The 14,126-nt window shown below is 36.9% G+C and overlaps 1 protein-coding gene across 1 annotated transcript in view; it reads right to left on the reverse strand.

The window, feature by feature from the left end:
* ZNF804B (zinc finger protein 804B) overlaps positions 1-11,175 on the reverse strand; it is a 448,165-nt gene extending 436,990 nt beyond the window's left edge. Inside the window, exon 1 of the mRNA XM_045827256.1 lies at positions 11,068-11,175. Within this exon, the coding sequence (XP_045683212.1) occupies positions 11,068-11,175 (108 nt within the window). The remainder of the gene's footprint in view (positions 1-11,067) is intronic.
* Positions 11,176-14,126: the final 2,951 nt, after the last annotated feature.

The following is a 14,126-nucleotide window of genomic DNA, read 5'->3' on the forward strand; positions in this document are numbered from 1 at the left end:
CTATATAGCACATGAATATTGAAAGATGAACATTAAATTTCAATGAAAATACATGATTAGTTCTTTAAATACATTTAACTTCACTTAAATTAGGATTGATTAACATATGCATTGTTTGGGTTCTATCTACAATCTCCTTGGCAATAACCCTGTTTCCGTAGTAACATGAACTTGTATTTTATCATTGTTCGTGTGTATGAAATTATAACAACTTTAGTAATAAAGTTTACATATCATGTGCACATAAATTTTGTTTTATGAGAAGTCCAAGCTAGAGGTTTCCTTCTTTTAATCATTTATTTTTATCCTGCCACTAAATACATAATTCACATCTTCTTCTCTCAAATAATAAAAATTCAACAGATCCATTTCTAACCACTTGTAAGAGATTTCTAAACCGGCATGATGTTCAGATCTTTGAATTTCACCATGTAGTATTAAGGAAAAGATAATGAAATACCTCACAGATGTTACCCTGGATATAATCCATGTGTTTTATTAGCACAAATCTATTCATTCTTACCTAATCAGTATTCTTTTGTTCATTTGTTTCAAATCATCAGTAAGTTAGCTTTGGTCAGTCAAAGTGAAGTAGAAAAGTAAAGTCTCATTATCTACTCCATGCTTAAAAAAGGAGCCTTCATTCAATAGTTGGCTGTCAGCTGAGCTGCAAATATATGTGTTCTTTACTAAAACTCATTTTAAAATCATTTAAAAATAAAGCAGTTTATAATCTTGTGTTAGGACCATCTTTGCCTTCAGAGAGGTGAGGGCTTGGTAAAGGGCACACACAGCTCTTCGAGGAAGTTGTAATGTACCTACACCTGGGGCATTAAAAAGCTGTACAGTTATGATCTGGGGCAGCTTATATAGTACACTATTCTTGAATACAGAAGTTAAATAAATAACTTTCCGTTTGGATATCATTAGGTCAAGCATAGGCAATGTTGGGGATTTCATGAAATTATAATGATTACTTCAGTGGATGCCATCAATTTTTAAAAACTAATGATCTTCCCCCTAGAAAATCTGCAGATGTCTAAATCAAAGACTACACAAATTAAGAACAAGAGCCTTAAGGTGATCCTTTTAAATGATGCACTTTTGTGTTCTTAAGTTTATCTTCTATGTATGTAGATTATGTGCATATAGTACAAAAGGGATATATCTGGAAAAAGTAGATACTGTTTGAAAGCATGGGTGGTATTTCCATAAATATATAATAATGTTTTACTGAGTTGACCACCTTTCAAGATTGTAAGAATCATCAGTATCTTATATCTTAAAACTTGTATTACATAAAAAAGTATAATAAGGTATTTTGAGTTGCAGCAAATCCATTAATATATAAGAAAGTAACACCAGTGCTATACATAGAAGAAGATCAGTTAGTTCTCACATAACTTTTGGTCCTTTACATGACTTAACAATGAAAAATCACCAGCTATCTCTGAATAGTTGCAGGAATGTCATGGAAAAGAGTAGGCAGATCTACTCTCTTGCTTCCAAACAGCACATTGAGGATCAGTGAGGAAATGGAAGAAGGCAGAGACATTTGGGTAGAGACAAAAGAAGACTCAGGATGAATTACATTAGTCTTAGAAGAGGGTCACTTTGGTGAGCAAAGAAGTCCACCACCATTGGAAACGTTCACCCACATTAAGAGTAGCTGAATTAGTTCCCCGTGGCTGCTCTTACAAGTTACCACAAACATACTGACCTAAAGAATTCAAACTTATTATCATAAGTCCTTAAGTCAGAAGTTTTTCCAGACTATAATCAAGATATTAGCAGGGCTGTGATTTTTCTGGACACTCTAAGGGAGAAACCATTTACTTGCCTTTTCCAGCTTCAAGAAGTCACCTGCATTCCTTGACTTGTGGCCACCTCCTCGATCTTCAAAGCCAGCATCACAACATCTTCAAAGCTTTCTTACTCTGATACTTCTGCCTCCCTCTTATAAGGACTCTTGTGATTACACTGAGCCCACCTGCATGATCCAAGATAATCTTCTCTACCTCCTTAATTTTCTCACATCTGCAAAGTCCCCTCAGCCATGTAAATGATTCATTGGTTGTGAGGATTACAGTGTGGATATCTACAAGGAATCTTTATTCTATTGTGATATATTAAAAAGTATATACTAGAAGGCCAAACTAGATTGCCAAGGGTTCTTTCAAAGTTTATATTCTGTAAACAAAGCAAAGAAATCAAATATCTGTTAACAACTATAAAAATCATTTGCATTAAGAAAATGAGTATACAATAAACCTGATTGTCTTCACTCCAAAAGACCCTGTCTCTCTGTATGTCTACCCTATATGACAATATTTTAGCTAAAAGTCATCATTTAGAAGAATTCCAAACTCCTCTGTGAATAATGGCACATTCCAATTGATCCAAGAAAGGACAAGAGCTAACAAGAGTTTGCTGGAAAGTATGCAACTAAGTTCAGACAATAGTAACCTCTGATGATGGAATTATTCCCTCTCTGTCTTTTGAAAGACAGAGATTAAGATGTAGACAAAGAGGGAGAGGATCAGGGAAAGAATGAGAGAAAGAAAGAGTTTAATACCACTCTTTTGCCTCCTTACTACACACTACTAAAGAGAAAGGGAATGATCAAGTTCCTGACTTAGAATTCATTTCTCAGAACTGTTAAATGTGCCGATAAAAATTATGACTTAACTCATGTATGAATTTCATCCATTTATATATAACCAATCTTCAGCCTCTTGTGGCCTTTAACAAAAAATGTCCTGAAATGCTTACATGGAATAAAGCACTCTGCAATTTGGATTAATAGGAAGTACATATTAAATTATGCTTGAAGAAATTGACCAAGTGATCTTGGTAGATATGAGTGGGAAGCATTACCATGAAAATATTGACCTCTTAATCTATCAGTAGAACAGTTTGTGTTCTAGAAGATTCTGACTAACCAACTTGAGGAAAATTTTTCTCAAACATAAAGTTTTCTTAATGGAACTACCAATAGGATTAAAGAGCACATATTTATGTCAATTAAATTATTTTTAAAATCCTTTGTTTTCTATTAAAATCAATAATAAACCAGAAGTTGTGCTCAGCTTTGGGAATAGAAGGGTAACAGCAGACATGATCCAAAGGATCTCATGTCTCATGGTGAAATAGAGACCAATAAACATACAGTTCAGTGATAATCAAAGCAGGCAATGGATGTGGCAGAACCCTACAAAAGAAGCAGTTGGCCCATGATAAGAAACTAGTGTAGAGTCACATGAGAAACTGGCTCTTTAATAAGTCTGTAAGCATGGCCCAACAAATGAAGGCAAAAAGAGGGTATGTGACAGAGGAAATCGCATATGCAGTGACATAAAGGTCTATAAACACCCACTGTAACCAAGATCTGAGAGTAGCTCAGTATGGCTGGAGGGCAGGATCAGACAGAAAAATAAAAGGAGTTAAAATTGAAGATGTAGGTAGAGACTGGATCATGCAGAATCTTAGATACCACCCAAGGACTTGGAGCATTTTCAGATAACTTGAATGCAATTAATATAGCCATCTCTATCTTGGTTGACATCACAATCACATGAAGCAAATCAACAGGGAGGGTCAGACTTCAGTGGAGTCTCCACCCCCTCCTTCATTGAAACAGGGGTCCAGTGGCTTTTTTCTGTTAAGAATATGGCATTTATTTCATTCACAAGGAGAAAATGAACATAGCCTTTGCTTGTTAAAGAGATATTAAGAAATATAATTATTCATAGCAAAATGAAAATTTGGAAAGGACATGTGGGGGTTGCTGACTATATTTGTTGCTGGGGAGGTAGATGGAACAAGTAGTGCTGAGTAATAGCTGTGGAAAGAGGAGCAGGGGAGAGCACTGGAAGGCAGGTTCTGAATGGAGAACCGGGGGGAGCTGCAAATTGTGAGCTAGGGACAAAAGTGACACGGGGATGGTAAACAGAGAAGGAATGTGTATGCTTGGGTTTGAGGGCAGACAGAATGGAGTGTTTCTCACCATTTGCGAGGGTTTATACCTCTGGAGTTAAAAGTATATTCCAACACTTATGCATGAACCAAAAAAAACGATATTGAAAAAATTGATGTTAATGAAAGGAATAAGAATAAACGGTAAGAAGGATTAAGAGGGAGGCCAAAGATTGTTTTAAAAACCTGGCAGTATTTATTTAAAAATAAGATATATTCTGCCTCTTAACACCTACACAAAAGTGAAATAAAATTTGCCAAAAGGAATTTTCCAATTTTCAAAGCAGAAAAATTGGCAGCCCTAATGTTACTTGCTACAAGCGAACAAAATGAATACTCTCTGAGAATCATTCCCAGAGCTGTCCAGTACAAAATCCTGCGTGGCACCTCGATATTTGGACACTCTACATTTTATTATTTATTTATGGCCTGCCTTGCTGTCACAAACAGACCTAAGTTATCCAAAAGAAACTTTATACATCAAAACAATAAAATATGAATTTAAAAGAACAAGAGCCATGGAAAATGAAATTAAATAGGAGGTGAAGTCGGAATAGGAGATGAGCAGGACAGGGACCTGATGTTGCTGTAAAGGCCAACATCAATCTTCAGCACTTTTTCAGGCCACAGCTTTGTCTCGGGTTTCCTGCCAGCCTAAGAAGGAAACATAGTTAACTATCTAGCTCTCTTTATCCATGATGAAAAAGTATATTAGCAGTTTTTCAGAAGTGTGTATTTAGATTTTAAATATCAACTATGAATACAAGAAGAGTTTAGTTCAATGCATGTTATCAGGTCCTCAGGAAAAGTAATATCATTAGTGAATATCATTAAAAGCTCTTCTCCATTTTATTTTTTAAAGATTTTATTTATTCTTAGCAAGAGGGGAAAAGAGAGGAAGAGAATCATCAATGTGTGAAAGAGAAACCTCTATTGCTTCCCTCTCGCACACTACTCGACCTGGGGACCAGGGCAGCAACCCAGATATATGCTCTGACAGAAAACCAAACCATCAAACCGGCAACCTTTAGCTTTGCAGAATGATGCCCAAGCAACTGAGCCACACCAGTCAGGGCTGCCCTTTTCCATTTAAAATACTATTGTAATATTCTTTTGCATTTTTGTCTCCAATAAGCTAACAATGTCTTAGTGACAACTGAGACTACCATGTAAGGTATGATGTATTCATCTTTCCAGAATTTCTTTTCAAGTCCAATAAGTGCTTCTTCCAATGCAAGAGAGAGACTGCGACTTGGTGATTGGTATATTCCTATTATCATCATAACCATACTTTTTAATGAAAATATATCAGATACTTAATTTCTCTCTCAGATCTTGTCCACTAAGTAAGCCTGATTCATAAAATCTATCTACAAAATGCTGTTGCTTGTCATAAAGATTACATGAAAAACTACTATTTTATCGACCCAAAAGGCATTTTTGAGCAAAGTAGCATTTTTATTTCAACTTTGATTCAAATTATTTTCTACAAAATACGTAAATATATACCAAAGAATTATTTTGACAATGTGCATTCACACTGAAGTGCACTTCATAAAGTTATTTGAAATATATATTACTCTTCTCGCTTCTTGTTCTCAATGCACCCTTGAACCTACTGACATTTAAAACTCTGTTAATACTTAACAATAAAAATATGTATCTTGGTGCATATGTATTATACAAGAAAGATTTCATAGTTACAACTAACACCAAGTTTTTTTAAACTAAAAATTACTAAGTTCTATGTTAAATATAATCCCCATTTAAACACACGTGAAGTCAACCTTTTATTTTATTTTGTTCCTAAACTATGGGAAGAACCTAAAATGGAGTTTATCCTAATTATATGCCAGAAGGAACAAATCAAGGTTTTTGGTAAGTCAACTTTAATTATGAAATAAATGTGATATAATTAAAGTCATAATGCACTCAAAAACTCATTTGATTCTTCTTATCATGCAAACTTTCAGAGAAGTCAGATAAAAATAAATTTAAGCCCTAGAAAATTGGCACTTATTTTCAAAAGCATAATGCCAACTCCAAGTTTCTGAAATCAGTTGGAGGAAAGAAGAAAGGGTTGAAAAGGCAGTAAGAAGAAAAGAGGTTATTTAATACAATATTTGACATAATAAAGAAAACATGTATTATAAAAATTGTAACTGAGTCTTCTCTATTGAAAATATCTAAAAGTTTCAATATGAAAGGCAGTATTATGCATTCATGAATTAAAGAACAGGAGGCAGGTGACTTCTCCACGGGAGAGCATATCTTCGTAATTATTTTTGGCACATGAATAGTGCATCAGTTTGAGAGCATTTGGGATGTGTTTAACATGTTTTTATTAAGCACAATGAAAATATATACAATTGAAGATCAGAGACATTAGGAAAAAACAAAGTTGTAACTGCACTCATTTCCTCATTTCGGGCATTCTCTGAATTGATGCCCCCTTAAGATAATCTACTCTAGAACTTTCATTTATATATATGCATTTGTAATTTTTAAAAGGGAGCTGTATAGAAATGTCTAGCCCATTTAAATGCTTGTTTGCAGGAGGTAGGAAAGGTAAAGTAGGGTAGATGTTGATGAAAGGAAGCTTGACTTGGGGGGGTGGACATATAACACAATGTACAGAAGATGTATTATAGAATTGTATACCTGAAAAAAGAAAAAGAAAAATTAAAAATAAAATAGTTGTGTGCCACTTCCTTCTTTTAAGCTATTCAAATATATAACAGGATAGAATTACTAAACAAAGCAAAACAACAACAACAAAAATCCAAGGACCCAAGGACTCAGATGAAAATCCCAATAATTTCCTTCACACCCAATATTTTAGGGGAAAACAACAGGCATTTCCAGAAAGAGGTATTTCTGGATAGTTCCTTTCAGGAACAAGCACTTCTTAAAAAGTATCAGTCTATCTAAGCTTCAAAAGAGTAGAAATAAGCTTAACATGTACCTCAGATAAAATATACAACTATGATTATCATTAATATTAATCAATGGATATCTTGAATAATAGTCTTACTATTAACCACATACAGACTAAACTAAAATGAATCATACTCAAATCTAAATTTGAATATTTTTTGCATTACATAAAGTAACCAAGAATCTATTCAAATATATTTTTGACACTATATAAAGGGTGTTACTTGTTTTCTTGAATTCAAACATGGTAGAAGAACTTAGAAGTTGACAGAGAAATGAATTCACCTGTAGGCTGTTTTCCAAATGAGTACTTCACTTATTGCAACAAAGTTTTACCTTCAACATATTTGATGATAAAAAAATTTATAAAGTAATGTACACATTTTTATGTTTGAGCACAGATAACTGTGTGTGTATATATATATCTGTGTGTGTCTACTGCAGTGATTTTAAAAGCCATCATTTGGTCATACTCTTAGAGTTCTGATAGGGAAGGGTGTAAATATCCTAAAGTGTGGTAGGATGCAAATTTGTTTTCTAAAATTAAAGACTACCATTAAACACTATGCCATACTTGCTGTCGTTTTTCTTTTCTTTATTTTTGGATTTCAAGTAACATAAACTATCTCTAATCAATTATTCACATTCTAATTAGTATGTAAGGCAGTATGCTATTTTTTATACCAAAGTTCCAAAAAGAAGAGAGATGCAACAGATAAGACATTTGCATGTGTTTACTTTGAAGACGGGAGCTAAATTTCACTCTAGGATTTTCAGTTTGCTTATCTGCAAAAATTGTTTGGAGGAAAATGCTTTATTTATTTCTCAAGTATCCTATTAGGTATTTATTATGAGAATTTCACATAAGCATTCACTGTTGTCTAAACCCTTTGAAATTATAAATATAATGTATGTGCATATATACACACATACACACATTCCCTTTTGCACTCTCAGTTAAATCTCATGTGTTCAGATTCTGCAGACATGTGATTTGAACTGATAAGTGTATACAACTACTTTAAACATATAACTGAAGAATTATATCTATATGACATTGAAGTATTAAAATCATATTAGGTTTATTTATATCATAACTCCAAAAGAAGAAACTCCTATTACATCAAAAAAGTATTGTAGCTTTTCTCCTTTCTATAACCAAGTTACAAATTGGTGTCATTCGATAGTGTTACATGCTACTTTTAAACAGATCTACTAAAGCACAAATGTGGATTAAAATATCTTACTCTTAGAATAAAAGAGTAAGAACCAAAACTGAAGTATTATAGAATTTAATGAGAGTGAAATAAATCAACTAATAATATCCTCAATCCAATGTAAACTGAGTGAGTAAAAATAATTAATGATTGATATAAAGGTAAATTTGAAACCATTCTGGGCACTAAATTTGGGGGGAAATACCTATTATAAAAATAGCTATATGTTTTAAGAAAAAATAAATTTATCTTGTGGATCTAAATTTACCTTAATATTTATGCTTATGAAGGAAATCAATAAATTGGTGTTAACCTGAGGGTTTAGGGGGTGTGTATGCTGATGATAAAAAAGAAATAACTTATAACCAGAGTTTTTAGTTTCATGCTTCACAACTCATTAGTGAACAAGGCAAACTTAAACTCATGTAAACCAGGAAACTATTGCTTTAATGCCCAAAGGTCTAGGATATGGAACATAGTGAACAATTTATTTTAGGGAGAAAGACTTTGTGTTATGTAATGTGAAGACAATTCTGACTCCCTAATAACCTGTCCATGACAGAATGGATGAACATCAATTTTTTATACACTGTCCACCTCATGAGAGAAACTATTCAAATCTTGAAAAAGTCATTCAAATTCCATAGCAAAATGCAAAAGAAGACACAATAAATAAGGTTTAGAAACTATATATTTGCACTAATTTAGATTTTTTCTTTTTTAAAGATTTTATTTATTTATTTTTAGAGAGAGAGAAAGGGAATGAGAAAGAGAGGGAGAGAAACATCAAAGTGTGGTTGCCTCTTTCATGCTCCCTCCTGGGGACCAGGCCTGCAACCCACACATGTGCCCTGACTGGGAATCAAACTTGCAACCCTTTGGTTCACAGTCCTGTGCTCAAACCACTGAGCTACACCAGCCAAAACTAATTTAGATATTTTTAAACGGTGCAAATGTAATTACTACTAAAATGTGTAAATATTGGATAGAACAATCCAGTGGGTTTAAGTATAGCTCCTAGTTAAAAGTAAATGTATTAATATTTTAGTAAAATCCAGCCCAGTATTAATAGGAATAGTTCCCTGTGGGTGTGAGCACCTGATCAGCCAGCGAAACCATGAGGAGTGTGGGCTGTTTTCCCACATTCACAGTCAACTCTCCAGTCCCTGTGGGTCAGTCAGGTTCCTGGGAAGTGAGTGACTATAGTGGGGGAAGCAGGACACTTTTAGGCCATGTGACAGAAATTTCCTCTGCAAACTCGTTAGACTTTGGAAGATTAACATATTCTAACCAACTTAAATAAAATGAAACAATGTAGAAACTAGGAAGTGATTCTTCCTTTATCCTGTGAACTAGTAAGGCACATGTACTACAACACAGTACCCAATTCAGATTTCCATCACCAAAGAGAAGGTTTTGGAAGATAGCCACAGAGATTATTAAGGGTTGAAAAAATAGCACCTATGAGAAAGGTGGAACACTACAGATTTGTTTTCAAGACAAAATGAACTTGAAAAAAGAACTTGAAGGATTTACGTTTGCTACAAGGAAGATTCTGACATGGTGGGGTGTTAAACATTAAAGTGGTTTGCTAAGACTGCGGAAACTCCAATACTGAGAATCCTCCCAATCTTTAAAAATAGGAAGGATTCTGACCAGCTGCTCGGGATTGAATGTAGGCTTTATTCAACTAAACTATCCCTGACTTCTAATCCTGTGAATTTAATTGTAAATGTCAATACAAACAGCATATTCCAGCTAACACTCTGACTCACTACCATATAGCAGTTGGGGGTATGGAGTCTGCGACAACCCACTTTTTCCACGCATAAAAGCATGTGAGGCACTACTGGGTTGTAATTAGGAGTCCTAGTGATCTTTGGGTACTCGCACTCTCTCTGATTTGAATTCTCATGAAAATCACACATACATATAGCACTCAATCAAACATCTTTATAATATGTTACAGTTTTGAATAATTCATGCTAATGAAGCATTACACCATGATGGAAAGTACAAAAAATTAAATAAATACCAGGCAACTTAAGTTTTCCTTCTTTATATCATAAAGATTTAAAATACTGGTTTTTACATTAAACTGGAAAAATTGTTAAGTTTAGACATTTAGTCACTAGCAATCCACAACTTTTTAAAATATATCACAACACATATATTTTCTTGAAACACATCTGAATCCTTAAAACATTAGTCTATATGTAGTATGTACTAAGGAATAAATTAATAATATATTAAAGTCATAGATTCTAGTCAAAGTTATTTTACAAAAAATATTAAAATAAATCAAATAGTAAACCAAATTGAATAGTTTACTATGTAGTAATCACTCAAATTGCATGAAAGTACATTTGTTTATAACAACAAACTATCCAATTCATATTTCCACGAAGAACTCTCTGGCTTTCCATAGAGGACCTACATGGTTAAGCATTAGATTTGTCCAAGTTCCCACATCCAACCCCTTTCCTCTTGCCAGTACCCTGATGCAAAATCTTTAAGTTTATTTTCTTATAAAGTAACAGCTGCGTTATTAAACTAATCCGAACTGCTGACTTTACAAAGCTTGGTTATAAAGTGCCACTCAAACTTTCTGCACTGCCCAAATCAGCAGATTCATAACTTAATACAGCACGCGGGAGCTACCTTCGCAGTCCCCACCCCACCTCAGGTGACTGCATTCAGTAAATATTTGCGCCCATAGCACCACAGATGCTAATAACTGCTGAAATACACATGTAAACATCGCCCCCCCCCGCACTGTGTAATGGCCTGTCAAATAAACTGTATTAACAGACAATATTCCTCTGGGTAAGGCAGTTATCCTCCACCCACTCAATGTACCAGGACCATATCTGTTTTCGTTTATATTGATTTTGACCACAAGTGTGGGTGTATGGCTGTGAGCGTGTGCGCAGGTTACCGGAGAGGGAGATCCGTTCTTGCAGAGGGGCCCTCTGAAGACGCCTTTAATGCCCCGGTAGTGCCCATTGCTGAGATGTCTCGAACTGATGACCAGGTAACAAGCCATGTGTGTCCGGGCGGGAGGTGCAGAGTCTCAACTTCTCACCAGGCGACCAGCCAGTGGGAAGGCGGGCTGGCTCCTCAGCAGCAACAGTGACTTCCACCTCCCGAGAAGAAGCGGCCAGCAGTGAGCAGAGGACGCTGCGGGCGCGCCTCCCCGCTCCTCGCCCCGTGGGGGCTCCGGCGACCGGTTAAGGGGTGCTCTGGCGGCGGAGGCAGCCACAGAGCACTTAGGGGACCCGATGAGCCAGTCCACATGCTTCTCTGACGAGGCTGCTGCTCAGCCGCCGGCTGGCGAGATATATTTTTAAGGACAACTTCCAGGGTCCGCTAGGGAATCAGGAACTCCCCTCTACCCCGCCTCTCCTCCCGCCCCCCGCCTGCGCACCGAGTGCCAGCGCAGAGATGCTCAGGCGTGGGTCCCCCACGTCTGGTGGGGGCTTCTCGGGCTGAGCTGCGGGCTGTGCACGGAGATCAACCAGATGCAGCCTGTGCCGGGAGAGTGGCCTGGAGTCCTTGGAATCGCCAAATCGCTGCACCCGCTGCAGTGGCGAGAGAGGAGGCGGAGGGTGCGGTGGGCTCAGGGAGTGGGAGTTGGGGACACAGGGACTTGGGAGTGGGAGCTGTTAGTGCCCGGCTGCGAGCGATCACTCGGGGCTCAAGGGGCAGACAGCAAGGCAGTGGCAGCAGCGGTGGTGGCGGTGGTGGGAGGCTCGCAGGACGCGCCGCTCTCTCATCCTGCCGTCAGCCGCCCAGTCCTCCAGTCCCTACGCGGGGTCTCTGGGCCAAGTTTGCCCTGTGTTCGGAGGCGGGGGCCCGGGAAGACTAGCGGGTTCCGAGTTCCGCGGTGGAGGCGGCCAGCTGGAGAGGGGCGTTTTCTTTACTCTCCCTGCCTGCGCACCCTCGGCTTTTCCTTGGCGCGCCGGTTGACTCGGTGCTGGCAGAAGCCACAGCTCCCCAGCCGGTGGTGAGGAAGAGCTGTGCAGCCCCAAATAGGGTAGACAAATTAGATACGCTGTGGCAGGTAATGGATGGATGGAGGAGGAAGCAAGTTTTAGGTGGAGAACTTATATAAGGAACAGAAATGAAACATGCAAACGTGCCCATATGCATATATATCCCGCGTTATTATCCACTTACAAAGCTTTCCGTATCTTTAGAGAGGCAGATATTTTTGTTCTGTATAGGACGTGCCCGTCTTCACAATCCCACAAATCACTACCACGGAAATGTGTTTAACGGACATTAAATCATTTACTCTAAATCGAGCCACCAGGGCGCCAGCTGCACTGAGAACAAAAAAGACTTGGGCGGAAAGGTGCTCTGCAAAGACAAGGCAGCCCTCCCAGAGTCAGAAGACAGTAGGCTCTCCCCTCCCCACCCGCTGACCAAGTGGGGTTCTGGGATCCCTCACATCGCTCTGCGCCAGGCCTGTGCTGGGTCGGGGAGGGAGAGGGGTCTCCTTCCCCTCTTTTGCATTAGCGCTGGAGTTAATCGCAAGGTTAAGGCTGATGCTCTCAGTCCTCTCCGCAGTCTTCTCCCCTCTATCTCCCACAATGCTACATTTGCATCCTGGTCTACACAGCGGTCCTCCCTCTCAGGAATGAGAGACTGGTAAACGAAAAAGAAAGTAATTTTTCCTAATCAGGGAACTCAAAAAACTCTTCAGAAAAAAATGGTATCTATCAATAACTATTGTAACTGCCTAATAAAGGCCTGACTTTTTGTTTACATTATTACAATAGCTTATATCCTTGCTATTTTATTAAGAAACACATAGATGTAGTTCTCATTTTAAATGCTTTAAGTAGTTTTTTTCACAGGTTTTTTAAGTGTTTATAAAGTGTTTTACTTAGTATGTAAGGTGAAAATGCCAATTACTTAAAACTTTGAATTGAAAATTACTGAAACTGAGATAGTGCAATGTAACACTTGTAGGAGTTGTTTATTTTGTAACTATCTATCTGGTTGTCAAGAACTTTTGAAATTAAAATAAATTATGGGTAGTGACAACAGATGTAACACATCCACCTTTTCCTCTCTATTAAAACATGATGTGTTTAACAATGCTGTGTTTATTAAACTTTGAGCTAAAAAAATGTTTCATTAAGCTGAGAGCAAGTACAATTATTCATGTATAGACGTTAGATCTCTTCTACACAAAGAAAACAATGTATTTGCAAATAGAACAATTTCAAAATCAAGAAAGGCTTTGCCAAAAAAATCGATAAAAGAATAGTGTGGGTCAGTCTATAACCACTATTTCACTCTTCGCTTACTTCAGGTGTAAGCGCAGACAGCACTGAGAATACAAATGTAAGTACCTTTAATGGACTTGAAAAGTGAATGATGTCACATGCTGTGAGTAAGAGTTCTAAGGATATTATGCCTTTTTCATTAAGTAAATATAATTCCCGATAATGCTTAATTGTTTTTAAGAATCAGGTATACACTTTTAAAGTGAAAAGACTCATTTAAGAAATCAAAAAGTATGCAATTCAAATACATCATCATATGATAGTATTTTTTTATTCAAAGTAGTTAGCTCTCCTGGCATTCTTGTTCACTTGACTATTACCCTGACTTTTGCCCTAGGAAACAATCCCTTTTTATAGAATGTTTCAAAGACTATAGTAATTTTCCTAAACTTCTTTAAAACAATTTACTGTCTGAGCTTTTTCTTCTTTAGGAATGAATGATGCCAATTCTGTTACTTTGTCATATTTTAAATTACTTATGGTCACTCTTTGCTTTTTTTTTTTGCTACCCATCTTAAAATATCAAGGCCAAAAACTGTCACATTTGCTACTTTCAGCCAATTTTAAGAATAGTTTTTAAAACAAACAGAACAAGAACTCCCTTCTTTTCCTTGCCAGATTGTGGTTGATATTCGGCAGTATTATGTTATCATATTAATCAACTCCCCATCATTGCTGCCTATACTTTAGATGTGGTTTG

This window comes from Phyllostomus hastatus, unplaced genomic scaffold, assembly GCF_019186645.2.
Source record: "Phyllostomus hastatus isolate PE091 unplaced genomic scaffold, TTU_PhHast_1.1 phas_scaffold_78, whole genome shotgun sequence".
Taxonomy (NCBI): Eukaryota; Metazoa; Chordata; class Mammalia; order Chiroptera; family Phyllostomidae; genus Phyllostomus; species Phyllostomus hastatus.